The 22499-nt window shown below is 37.9% G+C and overlaps 1 protein-coding gene across 1 annotated transcript in view; it reads left to right on the top strand.

Annotated features, from left to right (window-relative positions):
• The window catches only part of LOC149409783 (uncharacterized), a 34801-nt gene extending 13701 nt beyond the window's left edge, over positions 1-21100 (top strand). The window contains exons 7-16 of the mRNA XM_089649067.1: positions 2673-3383; positions 3591-3816; positions 4816-5029; positions 7586-8895; positions 9307-9463; positions 11646-12029; positions 12474-12570; positions 13175-13298; positions 15332-15488; positions 17091-21100. Of these exons, the coding sequence (XP_089505193.1) occupies positions 2673-3383; positions 3591-3816; positions 4816-5029; positions 7586-8895; positions 9307-9463; positions 11646-12029; positions 12474-12570; positions 13175-13298; positions 15332-15488; positions 17091-17191 (3481 nt within the window). The 3' untranslated portion in view covers positions 17192-21100. The remainder of the gene's footprint in view (positions 1-2672; positions 3384-3590; positions 3817-4815; positions 5030-7585; positions 8896-9306; positions 9464-11645; positions 12030-12473; positions 12571-13174; positions 13299-15331; positions 15489-17090) is intronic.
• The last annotated feature ends 1399 nt before the right edge of the window (positions 21101-22499 follow it).

Here is a 22499-nt window from a genome sequence, read left to right as displayed (position 1 = left end):
GTTGAATTTAAATTGCCTCGTTCTGAATGCAACGGGGTTTTTTTGCAATCTGGATTTATTTTTAATTTTTTTACTATCAATATAAAGTATTTTTACAGGTGTTTGTCGATGTCTGTCTCACTAGTATATATGTACCTGTGTCGAGACAGACGTAGTGGATACACAAATTAGTGTTTACATATTATTTGATACATATAATACTTCATTACATTAAATGACAATGTGAAAATGATAAAAATAATAATAAATTATATAATAATAATATTTGACCGGTCGGTGGCCGAGTTGACATCGCGTTTGGGTCCCACCCAGGCGTAGTGTGTTCAATTCCTCGGCTGGCTAAGTCCTCCATCACAACATAAGCAACATTTTCAGCTTACTGTGGTGGTAGTAGGAGATTTTCAAATATTGTCAGGTTATTCGTAACTCGGGAATGTTTGTCTTTCTTTTTAAAAAAAATAAAATAAGCAAATGATAAATTGGCATATAGTTGGAGTACACACTTATAAAGGGGTTTTTACTCTTTGCACGCGGCCGTATCAACTGTTGTTACGGCAAAAAGTCTATACTCACACGCGGCTGTATCAACTGTTGATACGGAAACTTTGAATGCTGATATTCCAGCGGTCTTTCGACATAAATTTATTTCCCGCTCGCTTGAACATTCGTAGAACTATCACGATGCTGACATCTACAAGAATTTCTCGAAAATAAAATTGTATTTCATTAAAAAACATCGATAATCAAGTGAGCCTCTTTGCGCCTTCGAGTGCTATAGTTTACAATTTTGTCAACGGATGGCGTTAGTTCAATTTTGTTATTATATTAAGTGACATAAAATTTAAGTGTTCAGTTTTCATAACTAAAAATGATAAGTGCTCATGGTGTCCCACTTGTGTCTATCAACGCAGTGGCCTAAGTAGACACACGCCGAGTGAATGGCGGGACCACATTCAAAAGATACGGTACGTCTTTGTATGAAATTTTATGTTTTTGTTTTTATAAACATCTAAGAGTGTTGACACACGAGGATTTGTTATCATATTGTGGAGAATAATCTGTTCTGTCTATATAGTCCAATAAATCATGCCAGAATGCTATAATTTGACATTTAATTGCGTGCATAGGTATTTGAAAATATGTACCGCGTACGGGTATAGATAAAACGGAGCAAATTAACGCGTTCAAAAGGTTAATAAAATTTTTGATCTTGGATCTGTCTTGGCTGATGATCCAAGACTTCTGTGTCTGTTTTATATTTCAAAAAAAAATTGTTCAGTCTAATGGCTAGTGGGAGAGCATTGTATAGCCTTGTGCATTTAACCCAAAACACAACATTTAACCCATTTCACACACTTTTCAGAGCAACTCGTCGATGGCCTGTTTTTTTTGCAAAATATTTAAAATTTCTCTGGCCATAAGTTGTTTTAGCGAAAGGGATTTATAAGAGATTATGTCCTTTGGTTCTAGTATCACGAGCAGTTTGGACATTGGCAAAGGTAGTTTTGTGTTTGAAGAGGTATGCTAGTATGTTGGCATAAAGTTGCCTAATGTCCATAACACAGATTTTCCTAAAGATTTCATCCGAGCTGCTTGTGATTGGTAGTTTGAGGATAATCTTTAACAAGTTTCTGAGCTTTAGAGATTGGATCAATGGCGGCAGCGTTTGCTCCTCCCCATGAAAGAAATGTTGTGTTTTAAAAAAAAGACAATCTAATCCTATTTGATGGCCTTTGTGGTCGAGAGGTAAACCTCTCGACCAGCAAGCTGAAGGTCGCCGGTTCAAACCCTGGCGTGCGCAAGTAAAATTTTATTTGATTATTTGTGTTATTTCACAAATTACTCATTTAAAATAATATTTAGTATATTTGTATAGGATACTCTCAGTAACGCTCTGGTGTAAGCATTCTGAATTGAAATGTTGCTCGATTTGGCTTTTGCCGTGTTTGATGACCAGATCTGAATAGGCAGGTACATCCCCACCTTCCTCATCTTCTTCCCCTCCCCACTAACTTCATAATATACCCCAATTAGGGATGCCATATTCTCACTGGCTCCAGATGGTTTGGAGCAGTTCGGCTCTTGTACGGTTTCACAAAAAAAAAAAATGTAAAAGATTTAATTCAAAAATAGGATTATCAGATAAAAATAATAATATAAAAATCTGAAATTCCAGTTCAGACGCAAGATGAGCAGATGTCTTCTGATTTCCAATATCCAAGGATGAAGTCTCTAGTTTTAAAATAGAGTGAGCGTTTTTGTCGATCGTCATCCAAGAGGATGCCACTGCTCTGGGCTGTTGTGCAAAAAATTATCTTTGAATTCTGAGGTTCGGGGCTTCGATCGCAGTTTTGATGACCGCAGCGTCTCAAAAATCAGGGGTTGGCAATATGGCCTATACACAATGGTACATGCTTCAATGATGGAAGTGTCGCACACCAAAACCGTAGATAAAATGCGTGTAAAAATTTCCACACCCCTTGTTACAAAATTCTTTATGCAACATAGAATCTAATTAAATCTGCCATTTTCTATGCAAAACATATTTGTGTGTGATTCAGTACCAAAACAATTGCTTCTTGTGATTTTCTTTCTCTTTGCACTGTTATATTTTCTCTACTTTGAATTATTGTACTTTTCGATTATTACATTTAACTGTTGTTATTTTCCAGTGATGAATCATCACAAGAACCTGCGTCACAAGGCTGGTACCCGAGCGTACACTATCTCCTCGACGACAAATTCACAGTAGAACTGTCCACCAACTGGGAGACGGACGACTCTCTATCTCAAAATGAGTCTAGAATGAACAGAAACATTCCATCCTTGCTCTTAACCACGGATAATCTTGCTAAATTCGACACTGCAAACAACGCGGAATCGTTGAAAAACATAGATAAGAGTAACGCAAAGACAAAGTTGTGTTTGATTGATGTTTCGGCTATTCCAACGCCTGTCGAAAAACCGGAAATATCAGCAGTTGTTCCAGCGTTGGATTTAGAATATGAGAAATTCATGGAGGCTGTCTGGCCGGAGATTGCGGAAAAGACGCAAACGGATTCGAAGGCCGATGCGAAAAGCAAGTCAGGCAGCGTTTCACTCTCGATTGAATGCAATGAATCATTGAAGAATTATTTCAGATCCGACGAGATAGAAACGCCAAAGTCTAAGCCCTTTGAAGAGTCTATGGAGGTTGATGCTTGCAAAAGTGTTGAGGGTAAGATTAAAGAAGGGGCGGTCGGTACGGGAGAAGGGTTCGAGTTAACGCTTGAAACGTGGAGAGGAAAGGAGAAGGAAAAATTACACAAGGAAGACACTGAAAATTGGAGTGAAAGCGATACAGAGGTGAAGAAAGTTACGAAGAAGAAATCAAACGATTCGAGGTATGTATGTTTAAAATTGTGTTAGTTCAAGCTCTGTAGCATGGTGGCGCTAGTGCTAGTAGCCCAAAGAGTTTATAAGGTTATCCGAGAGATCTCTCTAGCGTATAGGTTCATGTGTATATGAGTTATAGGAACTTATGTAACACGGAGTTTGAACATCAATTTTCAACACGGAGAGTAAAATTTTTAAATACTTTTTCATTCCAGCGTAAAACCCGCCACCCGTCGCAAAGGTCACGCCAAGATCAGCTCCCGCCGCAAAAAGGGCAAGAAGGAGTCGGCACACCGCAAGAAGAACAGCTCCGTATCCTCGTCGGGAACCGGAGCCTCTTCCTCGGTCAGCAGCTCTTCCTCGTCCAGCTCTAGCAGTTCCTCGAGCGACAGCAGCGGGAGCAGTGAAAGCAGCGACAGGAGGAAGTCCGTAAAGAAGAAGGTATGAAGTCATACAAATTTATCCCTCCAATGGTTGATCCCCTGACAGATGATCCCTCGGACACTTGATCCCTCGGACACTTGTTCCCTCAGACACTTGATCTCTCGAACACTTGATCCCTCGGATACTTAATCCTTCGGACACTTGATCCCTCGGATACTTAATCCTTCGGACACTTGATCCCTCGGACACTTGATCCCTCGGACACTTGTTCCCTCGGACACTTGATCCCTCGGACACTTGTTCCCTCAGACACTTGATCTCTCGAACACTTGATCCCTCGGATACTTAATCCTTCGGACACTTGATCCCTCGGATACATAATCCTTCGGACACTTGATCTCTCGGACACTTGATCCCTCGGACACTTGTTCCCTCGGACACTTGTTCCCTCAGACAAATGATCTCTCGAACACTTGATCCCTCGGATACTTAATCCTTCGGACACTTGATCCCTCGGATACTTAATCCTTCGGACACTTGATCCCTCGGACACTTGTTCCCTCGGACACTTGATCCCTCGGACACTTGTTCCCTCAGACACTTGATCTCTCGAACACTTGATCCCTCAGATACTTAATCCTTCGGACACTTGATCCCTCGGATACTTAATCCTTCAGACACTTGATCCCTCGGACACTTGATCCCTCGGACACTTGTTCCCTCGGATACTAGATCACCCAAAGAATAATTTCTGTTGTACTTCTTCAGTGGTAACGTAAGTATTCAACATAGTAAGTAGTTTAAATTTCAAATACAAAACTGTATTTACGAAATTCAAATGGGATGGAGATCTACAATGTCAGGCAAGTGTAAATGAGATGGAGCGCTGGGCTATTGAGCTAAATGGAAAATTTGTTTAGATTCAAATTTGTATAGAAGGCACTTATAGGTTTCTTCTTTATTTTATGTTTTTTTTACGAAATACCTGTTTTAATTTTCTAGCATATTTTGTATCTATAATCATCAATAATGCCCAACGTGATTATTCCATTACAGAAAAGCCGGACATCTCTATCAAAGTCCAAAAAGAAGCACAAAATGAGGATTTCCAAGGCCAAGGAGCTGGCCAGGAAGCAGCGCCTCAAAAAGAAAAAGAAGGAAAAGATGAAGTTGAAGGAGCAGCAGGCGGCCAAGCTCAAAGGAAAGAAGAAGGGAGAAGTAACGAAGAAGAATGAGCCATATTCTAGTGATGAAGAGGAATTGAAATCGGGTGAGCCCAATAATTAATAAAGTTTGCATTTTTCAAAACCCGCCAACACTATCGAAATCTGGCGGGATATGTTTGACATCATACATGCCTCGGTTTTGTCGGTTAACAGTAAAGTCAATCCCACTCGAATCATTATGAATTCAACAAATGCCTATTTATATATTTAATAATATTTAAAAAAAAAAAATTCTTTTGAAATAATTTGTAAAACGCAGTGCTGAACCGAGTGCGAGTCAACGCAGCACAACTCTTCACAAAATTGTCCGCATTTTTAATTCACACAGCCGGCCGACGACGGAAGCGGTGTAAGTTCTGCAAGAACCCGCCGACTAATCACATGGCATATAAATCTCTTATGGGGTAATAGTTTTTAAATGACGATTAATTAATTATACATGTTATTATATATAATAAAACTTATATATATTCAGAATCGGCGTTTGTTGGTTTATATGAATATATGTTTTTAAGCCATAGTATTTTTCACTCACATTCCTTACTGTACGGGCAGATTTTAATTCACACTTTTAAAAATAGGTAAACTTTAATCTTATTAACTCTGGTAGAACACAAAATCCTCAGATCAACTGAACTGTTATGGTTGTTTTGTGTCATATTTTAGCTAGGTTTTTAAGTATGTGGGCTTTATGCCGAAGGGATCGTCTCAAATTCGTCCGTGGACTTTACTACAGAAAATATAGTGCGCCAAATCCTGGAGAACCAGAATATGTCCAGGGAAGCATCCGAGACGCTTCACTTCTTCAGGTTGAGCATGAGATTCTGTTCAGGGTACGTGGGTCCCCGTCCACGGGAGGGAAAGCTGGGTTCCACTCATCAAATTAATCAACCAGCTAGTTTCTTTTGAAACAACTATTTGTAAATTCCATTCGTCGGGATACAACATTTAAAAATCATACACTTATTACAAAACAATATAAAACTCACCCCTTTTTAAGACCGACCTTAGCGGACTAACTAGCTAAGAATAAACAGGACGTGCCTACGGCACATAGCGTGACGACTGGTCCTGCAGCCGCTGGACTGCCTGATGCAGTCGGAGGACGACGGGTCCGCTCCAAGGTCGTCTGGCGGTACGAGGCCCGGCCCGAGGGCTATCGATATATCTTCCATCTGGGTCGATTCATTCGTAGGGTGGCTCCGGCAGCGTTAAGCTACAAGATTGTTGAGGGCAGGATTCTCCCAAGAGAATAGCAACATCGTCGCCAACCGGCACCACTTGCGAGCTTTGAATGCCATAGATATGTGGCCATAAACTCTCCCGATCAACTCGGTAACTGTCGTTATATTACCGGCGCGAGGCAGTCAATCGCGACGCCATCGAATTATTCTCAACTCCGAAATCAACTAATTATGCACATTACACTCCGCACTTATCGATAAAGATATTGATTATCGAGACGGGAAGAAGTAACAATAATACAAGTGATATTAAGGATAGGTTGTTTCAGAAAATTTGAACAGTTCATCAAATTTCACAGTTAATTTTCAAGGACTGTGAAAGTTCTTTTCAAGTTCTATTATTATTTCAGGTCTGTGAAGAAACTGGCCCATGTTGATATAATAATAGGACTTTCACAGAACTTGGAAATTAACTCCTGAAATTTGATGAATTGTTAAAATTCTCTAAAACATCCTAATTAATAAGATTGTCAACATATACAGGGTGTCCGGTGACAAACTTCTAAATGATAGTAGAACTAGAAGAGACAAATAACTTTTTTCGAAATTCTAACGTTTAAGGTTAGAATTTTTTAGCTAAAAAAGATGAATTGTTTATATGGAGAAATAAATAGATCTAAACATAATTTTGACTTTCAAATATTTCCGCTTTGCAATAAAATCCAAATAATTGAAATATTTCTGAACATATCCGAAAACTAAAAATTGTTTTTGAAATGTGATGAAATATCCTTTCACATTTTATCATTAGAGTAATTATTTTTGTAATATTAAAATTTTTAAAGCCAAAAATGTTTTAAAAGTAGTTAACCTTACGTTTTTTCTAACTAATATTGCTGATAACGCTCTCTAAATCTTATGAGATACATCAATATAATGTAATACGGAATTGTATATATTAAATAAGCCTGCAGAAAAGTCCGCGATCATGTATTTCCTAAGATAACCCACAACAACTTCGGGTACACGTCAGCTAGTGTATTATAAAAGTTATTGTCACCTAAATTTTTTTGCTGTTTTGTATAAAAATAATTAATAAAAAATTCATTAAATTTCTTAAATTTTTCTCAAATTGCGGTCGGAACCTTTGGAGTCATAGAGGTGTTGATTTTATTATAAATCTAACATCGTTTAGATCATCTTTTTTACCATGACAATAAGGGTGACAACAATTTCTACGAGACCTGTATGAGCTGTTCTCAAAAGCGAACAAATTAGACTGAGGAGTTAATATAAGAAGTTATATTGAAGCCATGGAAGTCAAACTGCTAAAGCTGACAGATAACTGATTGCATCTACGTTACTACGATAATAAAAAATATAAATTGTAATGTGTATAAATTTATTTTGTTTCAGAAATTTTGGCTGACAAAGCAAAAAAAAAGGGGAAAAAAACCAGCAGCAAAGCGAACTCCAAGAAATTGGCTACCAAACGCAAGGCAAGAGAGCCCGACAGAGATAAAAAGAAGAAACGAAGGAAGCGAGAGGAGTCCTCTTCCAGCTCTAGTTCATCCGATTCCGAAACTATGAGAAAAGCCAAGAGTAAGAAGAAAAACAAAAAACGATCTTCTGATGCTAGCTCCCTCGATACATCCTCACAACATTCATCCAAGAAGCGAAGAAAGACAACCGATCACGAAGAAACTGAACCAGTTTCGGCAGATCAATTCAGTATGCAAACCGTTCTTAATATCAAACGTGAAAAGACTTCAGAAGACGAAATGATAAAAGTCTCTGAGGAATTCTCACCGAGAATAAATCGGACGGTTCACACCCAAGAGATCATCAGCGTTAATGAACTGCATAGCGATTTCGTTGAGAGCAACAAGAAGAACGTCATAGTTCCAGATGCGGTCGTTAAGATTGAACCACCGACGATAGACGTTATCCAAGAAACAAGTCTGCCGAAAGACGAGTCGGAAAGATTCTCCGTCGAAAGTGAGCATTCTAATTCAACGTCCAGTTTTGCATCACTACGCAATTCGTTATCCTTCGAACACAATTCAAACGACTCAAATAACTCGGCTCAAAGTTCTGATAACAATTCGTTGCTGAATTCGGAAAGCCCATGCGATAATTCTATGAGTTCTTTAAAGAATGATGTTGAAATAAGTCCAGAATTGGCTGAAGGAAGTCCTGTTAAAAAGGCAGCAGGACATTTTGAAAGTGTCGCTAAATCGATGCATAGTGATTCGAATAGCATGATTGAGTCTACATTAGGTGGTGGAAAGGATGCGTCGATTATCGAGCATGTTAAAGACATTCCAAAGATCGTACATTCTCAACCCGTTTTGAGTGCCGATACTTCCAGAAATATTATAGAAGTCATTACTTCACGTCCAAAAGAAATCTCTCAAGAAGCTGTTGTTCGTCGTGAGGAAAATGTAGCAACTTCTCAGCTTCCTCCTCAGACGGTCATAGCAGAGAAACCGAAAAGTTACGGGATAGGTCTAATTACGCCGAAGGATATTGAGAGTAATCGCAGAGCCGTTGAAGAGTTTGACCGATTAAAGAGAGAGTTTGAAGAGTTCACGAGAGAGAGACTAAACATGAGCAACATGAGTGCGGAACGGTTGGCTGCTGCTGAAGAACTGAAGCGACAGTTTGACATGGTGGAGAATTATGACCTGCCTGCTGTTACCAAGCCCGTAGTTATAGAAACCAAGGTTAGTTTTATTGATTTTATTTTATTGTTGCTCGGTATTTCAACGACCCCTTTGGCCGAGACTTCGATTTGCACTTTGTTTTTATTTTTTTTATGTTATACCTCACAAGGGCAGGGGTGTCTGTACAGTGTAAAAGCATATCGCCCCGCGTTGTGCAGCGTTGAGGCTGGTTAAGGTAGGGGCTGTAGGAAGGGATATATTAATGCCTGTGCCGGTAACTCATTCCACAAGCGAGCCAAAAAATGAGTCGAAGAAACAACCCGTTCTATGAAGCCAACTAAACGGGTGTTCTGCTCGTGTCACAGGGAATAAATGCAGCTACCTTCTTCGAGCAGGCTCCATTGAATAATGGTTTTATGCTGGATAGCCATGAAAATGATAGAAATTGAAAATTATTTTTTTTAATTCTAGCCCATCACAGACATCCGGCCCATCCCTACGGTCACGGGAATAGTGCCCCAGGATTCTTCTGGCCGCTTGGCAGTGCGCGGGGAAATCAAATGGGACTGGCGTCCTGACAGCAGCCACGGGGCCATGGCAAACAGGAGCAGGAGGCCTTCGCGCTGGGGTGAGTCACTCGCTCTCTCACAACTGATCTTTTTTAGTCGTTTCCTCATTTCTGAGGATCGTGCTTAAGGTTTTTTAAATGCCGAAGGATAGCAGGGTAGAATTTATAAATATTGTGGGATTTTTATTAAGTGGTTAAACTGAAATAATGTCACCATGGTTATTCAATCTATACATGGATAACAAATGTGTTGAAAGTACTGAAAGGTTAAGAAGAGTTTGATAACAAAAACAAGATCTTAAAAATCATTGACTATGGAAAGTCCACCTTGTGGACACCACAGACCATGGTAAGGCAATGTTCGAACCCTATCCAAGCAAAGTGACGAACTCCAATGCGCCTCCTTACAGCAATCAGCTATCAGATACAAACAAAATGGTGATTTCAAAAGGTTCGAGTGATGTTAGAACCTGTAGATCAGTGTTCCGCAAACTTTTTGTGTTCAAGGTACACCTATCAAATCAATAAATTTTAGAGGTACACCAAGGAAAAAAGCAATGTTTATTTATTACTAAAATCAATATACCTAATATGAAAAGATGTTTAGTGAGAAATGTGAGCCTGTTTAACTGAGCACAGGCAATCGAAATTTGGAGCAATCGTTGATAAGGCTGCTCTCATCTCTTCATTGATCGTCCTCAGGCGTTCTCTTTTTTTCGATTTAAGAGTGAGGGTTGAAAATCCCAATTCGCATAAGTAGGTTGTGGCAAATGGTAATATATTTTCAACAGCACGCTTTGAAAACAGTGGATACTCATTTTTTATACGCAGCCAAAAATGTGCTAGCTCTACTTTGGAAAATTTTTGTTTTAATGTCCGATCAGTTTTTAACTCTATGAATTCGTCCTGCTCGTTTATCGGTAAGTGGCCAAAATAAATGTTATCCGAGAGTAGATTTCGTACCCAGTCCATAGGCTGTATGTCACATTTAGGAAAATAACAATTCATTTTTTTCGCTAATAGCTCCAAGTGTTTCGCTATCAAAGCCTGCACTTTGTTTCTGAATCGGCAGCCATGACATTTGGAAAAAATTCATTACTACCATCAGCGTGGCTGATCCATAATACCAACTTAGCGCAAAAGCTTTCAATTTTGTCCGAAGAGGTTAAAATATAAGAATTTTTGCCTTGCATTTTTCTGTTGAGCTCATTTAAATGAGCGAATATGTCCGCCAGATATGCAAGTTTTACTACCCATTCTTCTGTTTTAAACACAGAAGCAAAATCTGAACCCTGGGCCTCTAAAAACGTCTGGGACTCATTTTTTAGCTCGTAAATCCGAAATAGGACTTTTCCGCGAGAAAGCCATTGTACGCATGAAACAGAAGTGACCGATATTATCTCTTATCTGCTCCCATTTGCTTTCTTATTATCTTCACAATACCATGATTTTTTTCTGCGGCACACCAACTGATGACCACGGTACACCAGTGTGCCGCGGTGTGCCACACGCTTTGCGGAACACTGCTGTAGATGACCCTTAAAATTATTTTGGTTATAGAAATTAGCAAAAGAAGCGGTTCTGCATACAAAGGTTATGTCAAAGAAAAAATATCATTTAGAACCTCGTCATTTAGAACATAAGCCACAAACACTTCTTAGGGCTATCATCATGCGTGGTGTAACTCTAAGTGACCAGTTCAGGCATGGGGCTCCAACGAAGCCACAGTCATGTTAGGCTCTCAGAAACTGGGCGTACTGCACGGGGCCCGCAGATACTGCACAACTGCTGATCCTGTGCAAATCGCAAGTGCGCCCCACTCTGGATTTTGGCAGCCATCTCTGGTCTAGAGCCAAAATACCTAAAAAAACTCTTGACCTTGTAGGTATGCTGTCCTTGTTCTACAGGTTTACAATGGAAGATGCTCTGAGGAATTAGCGTTATTGATCCCTATGGCACCGGTGCATAGTCGATAAACACGCCAAACGCGCACCCAAAATATGTACACGTTTGACATTTGTCACATGCGATCGGGTCGCTTCTACGACTCGTTTTTGAGTTCACAGCTCGGCTGTGGAACGATTGCAAGCCTCTGTGTTTCCTCCCTTCTACAAAATGGGAGACCATCAGTTTATGTTAAAACAGGTGGCATTCGTTACAAATAACCTGACAATATTTTATTTTCTCCTACTTCCATCATTATAGCATACATTCTTAAAAACTCTTTCATTAATAATTTCAGGAGTGACGCCCCAGCCAGAAATACAAAACTCAGCCCTCATTGAAGTTGAACTCAAATCCGATTCCGAACTACACCTTCCCGTCGGCACAAACGCCGTCACCAACACTCGCCACTCGCTAAGCGAAATCCCCACCCCTTGTACGCCAGAGGACGAACCCTCGGACGACAGAGTCTACAAGATCGAGACCATATCCACAGCGCAGCCCGCTGGCGGTGATGCCTACCACATGGACGGCATGGCAGCAGAGTATGAAGAAAGTTATGATATGTATAGCGATGAGAGGGGAATGGGTAGTGTATTTGGGTTGGAAGAAGTTGATGATGAGGAAGCCAAAGCCAAGATCAGTTTGGACGAACGGATCAATTTGGTACTGCAGTATCCCGGTATGTTTATTTAAAGTTTCTCTTCTTTTCGAATAATATTAGTGCTGCGGGCTGTTGCATATGTGATCCACGAACTTTCTTTAAAACACGTACATTGTGTCAAAATGTACCCCGTTGATGGGAAAGGTTGCGTTGAAGAGGCCAGCATTAAAATGGTTAATATTAACCGATTCCCGTGCAATTTATTTTAATTTAAAGTACAATACACAGCGCCTGATGATCCCTGTAATGCTATCCGAAATGTTGGCTAAAGAAGACGGAAGGATAATAAATCACTCTTAATACTGTTGGCCGTGAAAATTTCAAAACGTACCCCAGAGCTCAGTGTTCGAGAATTTTCCTGATTCCGATAAATAGATTTTTGCTTTACAGTTACGATTTTTCATTGTAATAATTTATTTTATCTTAGTTCTTGTAGATAACATTTTTTGTACTTCTGAACAGGTCTCTCAGCTGTCAGCGGGGTCACCAACGGAGCGTCTTCTCCATCCCCTCCCCACTGCGTCATCAAGCCATCTCCGGATAAGGGTATACTTGTTGTGTAAGTACTGCCAACTCTGTAATATACTATAAACTATTAATGTGTTGGGATTTGGAAAGTATTACATTGCTTTTCATGAATCGTAGGGCGCTGGACAGTTGTAGGGATTGTGCTGGCCTCAAGGAAAATAGGGAGTATTATAACCTACACAGAGGTTACTCATAAATGGCACTGGTAACAATAAAGCTGTCGATAAAGCAGGGATTGAGAATAAATGATTGCAAGCCCAAGGTCTAGGCCCAGAATCATTCGTTTAAAGTCACCCGAGTTCTTTATAATCTATCAACCAGTTTTTTGTTGACACTGAAAGAGTTTGTGAGACAACCCGGAGTTGAAGGATAGTTCAACAACCGTAAGACCATTAAGTACAACTGCGGGTAAAATTGACCTCCACAAATGCTATCCACTGGCTGTGGTCCCTCGTCATTCGCCTTCATCAATCTTTAAGCGAAGCCCGTCCGCCACAAACACTCTTTATATAAACAGATTATCATAATGTCACATCCAAAGTATCTGTTTTATATTAAAATGGACTAAAAATGTAAAATAATTCCGTTTTAATCAATGTGTACATAATTTGATTGGTGTTTTTTCTTTCTCGCAGTGCCGGTGTGAAGATAACCCGCCTAGATCCTCGCACCGCCACCACCAAGCTGAAGAGAGTCTGCTTCTCCGACGGACTGGCACCGGGCCAGGACTCTGATGAGGAGAGCGTCACCCCGGCCAAAGTATGCCATCCACCCACTATTGTATGCTTTCTTTTTCTTTTCTTTTTTTTGTTACTTACCCTTGGAATTCCTGAGGAATCTGTAGCGGATTTGCTAGGAACTCAACAACGTACTTGCCATGATTTTATGGTATTTTGAACCTTAAAAAATGCTCCTAGTATACTAAAATAAACTTTATTCGCTTGGCAAGGAAACAATGCATCTTAATATTAATTTAGCTTGTCGTGTGGTAGTTTATTCACAGTCCTTCTCACTAAGTTGTGTTGGTGTTACATCATGATTTCCTCATCTTCATATTTCTTGACTATGTTTGTTGATTTCCTCATCTTCATGTTTCTTGACTATGTTTGTTGATTTCCTCATCTTCATGTTTGTTGATCTCCTCATCTTCATGTTTGTTGATTTTCTCATCTTCATGTTTGTAGATTTATTCACCTTTATGTTTGTTGATATCTTCATCTTTGTGTTTGTTGCTTTCCTCATATTCATGTTTGTTGATATCCTCTGTAACGTGTTCTATTACACTTTGAGTGAACTGTAAAAAAACGATAATTAGAAGCTCATTCAATTGGTTCTGAATATCACGGGAATAAGTGGAAGAAGGAAAACAGCCTACCTGAACTCCCATGAATCCGGGTAAAAATACGGGCTCTCGATGCACTTGCACTGGTGAATTTTCCTCCACAACGAGACCAACGAAAAAACGAATTTATTTTGGTATTTGCACATATGATACGACGAAGAAATTAAAGGTGGCACCTTCTTGATGTACGACACGAACTCGACTGGTATTTGCGACAATTAGTGCAACATAAATGTTCATAATGTCCAATGTGGGTAGGGCTAATTTTAGGGAAGGAGATGGATAGTATGGGAAAACTGTTTCAATACTAAACATCCTCATCTTCATATTTGATGATTTCCACATCTTCGTGTTTATTGACTGCAAGTTGTGTTGTTGTAACTTCAAAATTAATATGATTTCCTCATCTTCAAGTTTACTTAACCATATTTTGATGTTGTTTTGACTGTTTTATCTCCATGGTATTTTTTATTTAATTTGGAAGGGCATTATATAATTTAGTAGCATGTAATTTATGGTTTTTCTAGCCAATTTGAAGTTTTCGTCCTTGTAGTTTATCTTGGTGTGTTTTTTGTATTTTAACGAACTACTTCGTGTTAGTGTTTGAGGCAGATCCTCATCCAATAATTTCATATTTTATATGTGTTTGGCAAAGAGCATAATACATTAGCACTAATACTAGAACAGATTCCCGTGCATACGCACTCCGACACTGTTCATCATTAGCAATACTTTCAAATGAAGACGAGTAGGGATTGCAATACCAAATCGATATAAAAATCGACATTTCAATTGAATTATTCAAGTTTGACTTTCATTTGATAAAAACTCACGGGGCTTTTACATTGGGTAGATTGAAATGCTTACGATTTTATAAAATATGAAAATAATAATTGGAAACTAAAATTATCGGAGATAATATCTTGATTTAAAAAAGTATGTTTGAACTAATAATAATTGGCATACATACTCATTTGCTAAACTATGTAGACAAAGAATTGGCGAGTTTTCTACATAATTTATTTGTGAATGGTGACATTGAAATAGGTCCTTGTGTCAAGTGTCTTTGTTGGCTTTACGAAGAGTTTTTTGAAATCAGAAACAAATCTCAAACTTTCGTCTGACATGTTCGTAGGTTTTAGACTAGAATAGAATAGAATTGACGGGTTTGCAAAAGTTTTTAGTCCGGCAGTATATTTCGTTTTAACGGTACAAGTTGGCATTATATTACACCAGTCATCAGGTCTCTGACTCTACTGTCGGAGCTTTCTAACAACTATTGCTAATCTGCATTTAACAGATTTCTTTTGATATCGCCTTTTGGTTGCTTGAATACGTTTTATGTGCAATTTTTGAGATCCAATAAAAAATGCATGTTATTGGAGATATAGTATTTAATTGAAGAAAAAATGCATTGCTGAATATAAAGTAGAATCGTTTGGTTTTGCAGAAGGCCCGTACGGATGGAAAGAAGAAAAAGCAATCCAAGGCGCAATGCGGGGGCCACGCGTACCCCTGTCCCCCCAGCTGGCCCTCCTACGCACCCCGCTGGGACCCCTTGCCACCCCCGCCTCCACCGCCTGGGAGCCCCCCTCCGCAGCTCTACCGTAAGTCTACCAATATCATTTGAACATTATCCTTAACAATAATTTTTTTTTAATTAACTCCATAGTATTTCGGCTTTGCAATAAAATCAAAATAAATGGAATATTTCTAAATATATCTGAAAACTAAAAACTTTTTTAGAGAGGTAATAAAATACACTCTCATGTTTTATTGTAGAAATAAACATATGTTTATTGTAATATTAAAATATTGACTGCAAAAAAAAAATGGTTCACTTTTTTTATTTTAACTAAAATTACTAATAACGAAAAAATATATAAAAACACACTTATTTTATTAGATAAATTTATTACAAAAAATGTTATAGTCATCTCACTTTTTTGTCGTTTCATATAAAAATAATTAATTTAAAAATTCAAAAGTTTTTTCAAATTGCAGTCGGTACCTTTGGTTTCATAAAGGTGCACATTTTAATTCTTCTTTAGTTAACTTCTAGATTTGAATATAAAGCTTGGTGTTTACTCTTTCTAACACCATTTAGATCTTATTTCTCACTACTATTGTATCAGACGTAATCGTGTGACACACAAGACTGTAAATGGGGCCGGTGATCCCAATCCGTGGAGGCGGAAGATGTCGTCCTTCAGTGGCGTGGAGGGGTAGAACGGGGCCGTCTCTGTAGCCGCTGTAGAGCTGGTCCGATCGCTTGTCGCTTGTTCTTGAGCTGATTCCGAGTCTGGTCCGAAGGGGTAGGCAGTCCGTGGTCCAGGGTGAGGCGGGGGTCAGAGTGAAAGAAGGCGAGCAGAGTCAGAAGTCGGAGCGAGGTAGAGGGCAGAGCAGAGAGAGAGGTGTAGAGCTGGTGGTGGTTTCTGGAGATCTGACGTTTTGAGGGCCTGTTGCCCGTTTTATAGCCGCCAGCGGGCGCACGACGCGCACACGGGCTCACTTTCTCTTTGATTCCTGGAATCCGTGAGCCGTGTTTGCGACGCTATCGCGGCGCCGCGGCGCTCGGCCGGTAGTTTCGGGCCGTGGCCGAACGTGACCACGGCCTTCCTTTGTTTGAGCACGATCCTCAGAACCGTGCCCGTGGGACGTAATGACGGCGTACCACCGGTCATTTGTGACGCTATGACGGCGCATGGCGTACGGCACGGCTTCCCACTACGTTTTGGCACGGTTCTAACAATCGTGCCCGAATTAAACATGTTTATGATTTTACCAGCTCTCACACTACTTCTCTCCCCGTATACCTCTAGCCAAGCTCCGACGTTTCATTTATTGTATTGACATTAAATATACATTTTTACATAATTTTTCATACATTTACAGGCAGTTTATTCAATTTAAGGACAGGCAAAGTTAAGGTAAATAGCAGATTTTAATATGGGGCGACGTCGGCTGATATTGGAGCAGTACGTCCGTTACAACTATAGTAAGGAAGTTGCAACGATTGCTGTGAGATCATGAGTTGTTCCCAAAACGCACAAATTAGCCTGGGTAAAGAATGTAAACGTGTAACCTCAAATGCATAAACCTTTATGCTATGGAGAACTTATCTATCCTTCAAAATGTTAAGTGACATAATATTTATTATTTTATCAAATTTAAAGCTATATGTACTATTTTTATTAATTTTATTCTAGAACCCCGCTGCGGCATGATGACTTCCACCATCATGAATGCTCCGGATGCCTTCATCACCCGCCTGCCCAAGATACCAAGCCACACGGAGACCATAGGCTAATCAGACTATCACCGTCACTGAACCGATCCTTTACCTATTCGAGTCACAATGTCTATATATTGTCACCAAGAAAATGATCCCATACGCCACTAAGCAAGTAATATTAATTAATAAAAAGTATTAGGTGTTAACCTGATCTATGCGGCTGTTGCTGTACGATAACGCTTTAGGTGTGTACCGTATCCTGGGTCAGAGAAAGGAGTTCGATCCTCTCTCTGTCTACTTGTAATTCCGGTAGGATCGCGATTCTCAGAACCAACACACCGAGTACGATGCAAGATTTGCACTTCAGATTTCATGATAATTCTGTATGTTGATGTCAAGTGGGGCACGCACTATATAACGTTTGGTAATTAAACATGAATCAGTGCACACACACGGCGCTCCCTTGTTGCAAATGATTTCGTTTAATGGCAGTATCTCTTGGCGGATACGATTAAAGTGGAAGAAGACGGAAGTTTATCGATTATTTAGCGCTGGCAGTGTGCTTCTTGTACAAAATCAAGCGCAGATTCAAAAGTACACGTTGAAACCCTGCTCTGTGGTTGGTGGAAAGCCTAACAAAGCTACTGGTGTGACGTAACTATAAGAATGGTCAAATGTCATGACGAAACAGTTGCATTATATGATACATCAGCTATCCCCAATTCCAGATGTTGCATAATATGTAATCCATGAAACTTCGCTAAAGACCCCGGTAAACGAGCAAGTTCTTACGGCAATTTCTTGCTGGCAAGGTATTGCAAGTTGTCAGTCAAGATTGCGCAAGATTGTTATGTATCTCCTATTCTTGTCGATGAATTCTCTGGGCTACCAAAAATCTATCTCCAAATCTATTTCCTTCTCACTCCTTTACGTATGTTCGTCGCTGTTTCCCACCTACTCGCTACTAAAACTGTCATTTTAATAATACAAATGATTTCGCATTTGCACTTAAATCTATACACTAGTTTGGTGGACTATTGCATGAGATTGTATTTGTGTGGTATTGCAGCAGTCTAGATGGGACACGGCAATATTGACAGCCAAGACAATTGTTCGGCCATAAGCAATAATTTTATTAATTCAATAGTTTCTACATATTGATCTTTCGAAGAAATCTACCGTTTACAAAAAAAAACCTTTTATCCATGATGACAACATAACATATGGAAAAGCCTAAATTAACATTCTATTGTATCGTCTTTTTTTATTGTAAATTATTATTAATCTCTTTAGTGATATTATGTACTTATATTTAAGTACTATGTAATATTATGTGCAATGGACTGCAATATCTCTGAACATAATAAACAATAAGAAATATATATGTAAGTATTTGTTTTATACATATATGTATGTATAACTTTTCACATTAAATTATTTTCAACATATTTACACTCCAATCTCAGCTCTCGTTTACTTTTGTAAAGACACTAAAATATCCCCATATTAATTTATTAATTTTGTGGCATAATATTTTATTGATGTTTTATTACACTAAAGCCTAGTATTCACAATTCAAAATTTCATGCAGAAATGCCCGTCGCTCTTGCCTGTGAAATACCAGGCTTATGTTAGCAAACGTCGTCGATGGCAATCTATCACCGCCGCGTAAATCAAATTTTACCACTTGGCAGGAGTAACCGAAAATCGGCAGTGATTTTAAGCAAACGTAGAGCATTTGAGATGCACACTGAATTTTGATTATAGTTTTATCGTTTATTTCTGCCGTTGATTGGTATTTCGGAACATACATGATGACGATTTGCTATCAATGATAATATAATTCTTTGTATGCGAGGGTTAGTTAGATAGGTTATTCAATCAGTCGACGGCAACCAGAGTCACTCGGTTCAGACAGATGTGCCACACGGAATTCGGTGTTGGGGTCATTCTTCTAGAGTTGTGTTTGATTTTTTTAATTTGGCCACATTCACACAATTCAGAATCCTTTCGCCCCCATTGTGCATTATTACACGCACAGCGATTGTGAATGCATTGGATGCGGGAGAATTATGGAGAGCAAACCCTTGCAGTTTTATTAACGATATCTCAGTTTTTAATGTGGGATATCTGTGTTCTTACACCCTGTGTTCTTGCAGTTATAGCATCTTGTGCCACGGCATTATAAACTTGAAATTAATAATGCCGTGACATTCGAAATATGTACAGTATTCTCTTAGTAATTCGTCGCTCGATTATCCGACAACTACGATAATCTGCCGTTATTTTTACTAGTTGAAAGCACAAAACCAAGATCTATAATTTGCCAGTTTTTGTATGTCAAATTCAGTTGTCCACCGCTTGCCTAGATTTGTTTGTGCCAAATATAGCACACCGACAGGTTGTGTTATCTTACTCTTACCGACTCGGTTACTATACCGCCATCTAGAGCTGAATTTTACCAGACACCAGGGTTCACTATTAATTATTAAAAAAAATAAAAATCATTTATTTTCTATTAATTATTGTTGTTTTAGAACATTTCGGTTAGTCCTCTCCATAATCTAGCAGCTGGTGCATGAGTTTCTGTTTGTTTCGTTCTGCAACAATTTTTGTTTGAATAAGTTTACAATATGAAGTCTCCTTGCAAGTGTAAACATGACACCTTATCTTTTTATACCAAATAAATTCAAATTTTATGAATGATTTGTACCGGTATTTTTCTTGCTTTTACAATAAACATGTTTTAATTTTTAGCATTTTTGCATTGGACTCTTGTCCGGTTTTTGGGATGGCGGATTTATGAGAAACTACTGTGTTCACAAAACAAATTCCGTGTGTAATGTACAGCAGTAATAAAACCCAAATGTGATGCCAACTCGGCCACTGACCTATATATGTACCTACGTATAATATAGTTCTCTCATTGCATAGCCACTTTGATAGTCGTCCGTGTAGTTTGGTCGTGGCTCGGCAGCTTTCATGCCATTTCTCCTTTATTTCTATTATCTACGGTACGGACTCAAAATTCATGTATATAATTTACTGTCCACAAAGATGTTAAAAATCTCTTCAAAATGACAATTCAACACACCTTTAAAAAGTGATATAGAGACATTAAAAGCGATGATAAAAAACTAACCTACGTAACCTATTTAATCCAGTTTTTGTTTCACTTTTCATGACTTTAAATCACTTTTTAAAGATGTGTTGAATTGTCATTTTGATGAGTTACCGGTAGCCTTCCCAAAACATATATTCAGATAAAATATAGATTTTTTAGCTAGTACACATTCTATGGTCCAAAGGAATATTAGTGAGGTTCTTTATTTTGATTAGAGGATTAGAAATCCTTTTAGAAATTTGTTTAAATCTATTTGAGTCATTAAATTTAATTCATTTTCATGTTATTTCAATTTTCAACATGAATTATAACTTTTGTAGGGTAAACTAGACTATGATTGCCCGCAACTAATTATTGCCCGCCCTCACTTTGACTGTCCTTTTCTCACTGACATGTAAATATTTCACCGAAATCTTAACATATTTATTGACTAGTTTTATTAGTTCAATTTGAATCTAAAAACTGTTGTATCGTATCGTATCGGCAGAAACAGCCACGTTGTTGAAAATTAAAATCAATTTTATTGAGTCATATCGTTTTTTTCAATTTTGAGAGGTATTTTTTTTATATTATTAATTAAAAACAAAATAGATAAGAATCTATCATCTTCAGGTTGTTTTGCTAACGATTTTTATCGAATCGCTAAAGTGGTAAACGATTACAATCACTATGAACAAGTGGGCAATAAATATACATTTAGCCATATTTTTTGTTCATTTAAAAAAATAATAATTTAGTTACGAAATACAATCGATAGAAGAATTTAATAAGTAATAAATTAAATATTATGCAACTACGTATTTATAGTTTTGTATTATTGGATGGGTAGAACCAAACCTACGTCCATTCAAAGTCAATTTTTTTTTTTACTTTTACTTCTCGGGCCTCTGCTATATTTTGACAGAAGGTGGGAGTATTTCCGTTTTGCAATAAAATCAAAATAAATAAATTTCTGAACGTTTCCGAAAAATAAAAACTGCTTCGGAAAGGTGATAAAGTTTATTATTATTAATAAAATTATAATTTTTGATGTATCAAAATTTTGAATGCGAACTTAAAAAAAATAGTTAAAAATGGCTTACATTACTTTTTATGTAACTAAAATTACTGATAACAAAAACATGTATTAAAAAACACACGCATTTTACTAGACAAATGTATTACTAAAATTATTATCATCTCAGTTTTTTGTAGTTTCATGTAAAAATCATTAATAAAAAGTTATCGAATTTTCACAAAAAAAATTTCAAATTGCGATTGAAACTTTGAAATTTTTCTGAGGTTAACTTCTAGATTTGAATATAAAGCGTGGTATTTTCTCTTTCTAACACCGTTTACTAACGTTATTATCACCTCAGTTTTGTGTCCTTTAATAATAATTAATTCTCAAAGTTTCACAATTTTTTCTTCAATTGCGAAATTTTGGTTTCATAAAGGTGCATACTTTAATTTTTCTGTGGTTAACTTCTAGATTTGAATATAAAGCGTGGTGTATTCTCTTTCTAACACAATTCGGACCATATTTCTCACCATGACTCTAAGGGAGATACAACGATTTCTATGAGTTGTTCCCAAAAGTGAACAAATTAACCTGGAATGTTAGGCGGGCAACCATTACCTTATTTACTCCTACATACCTACTTTTCATTGAGATCAGCCACTGAAGACATAAACCGATAGAAGTGTGTTGTGGGCGTGTCCATTTGCCTAAAGTAAGGTCAATTTTTCCTCACTTTAGGTGAAATTAATCAAACATTTTAAAATACAATTTGATGACCGTTTTTTTTTTCATTAAATCACACTTCTAGGGAATATCTGTTCACTGAGATCTGCACATTTTGATAGACAACATAATTTGTTTTTTATGAAATATTATTTAAAAATGTAAAAGTAATTTAGTTGTAGACTTTTTTCTTTTGTTTTGTAAAACTTAATTTTAAGGTACAAAAATAATTATTTATGGTTTTCCCTGTGGGATATTTTCCAACTAAAAATGTTTTTTCCTTGTTATTTTTTTTTAATGATAATTTTTCATTTTTTTAAATGTCGAAAATGTAATATGGATAAACAGATGATGGTGACAAACACCATAATAAATGTTTTAAACAAATGTGTTTTTATTTATTCACGGGATGGGAAGTAGACTCGGACGAAGCTGGTTACCATGACACAGGAGACATGGACAAACAACATCCAATTGCGACTCTTGTGAACTCACGACCGGCGCTGTGTCGGCGCAATTGGAACAGTTCCAATTGC

Source organism: Hesperophylax consimilis, chromosome 29 (genome assembly GCF_061612785.1).
Source record: "Hesperophylax consimilis isolate HC1 chromosome 29, BYU_Hcon_1.0, whole genome shotgun sequence".
NCBI lineage: Eukaryota > Metazoa > Arthropoda > Insecta > Trichoptera > Limnephilidae > Hesperophylax > Hesperophylax consimilis.
Note: the sequence above shows the minus strand (reverse complement) of the source record. Positions and strands in the feature narration are given on the sequence as shown.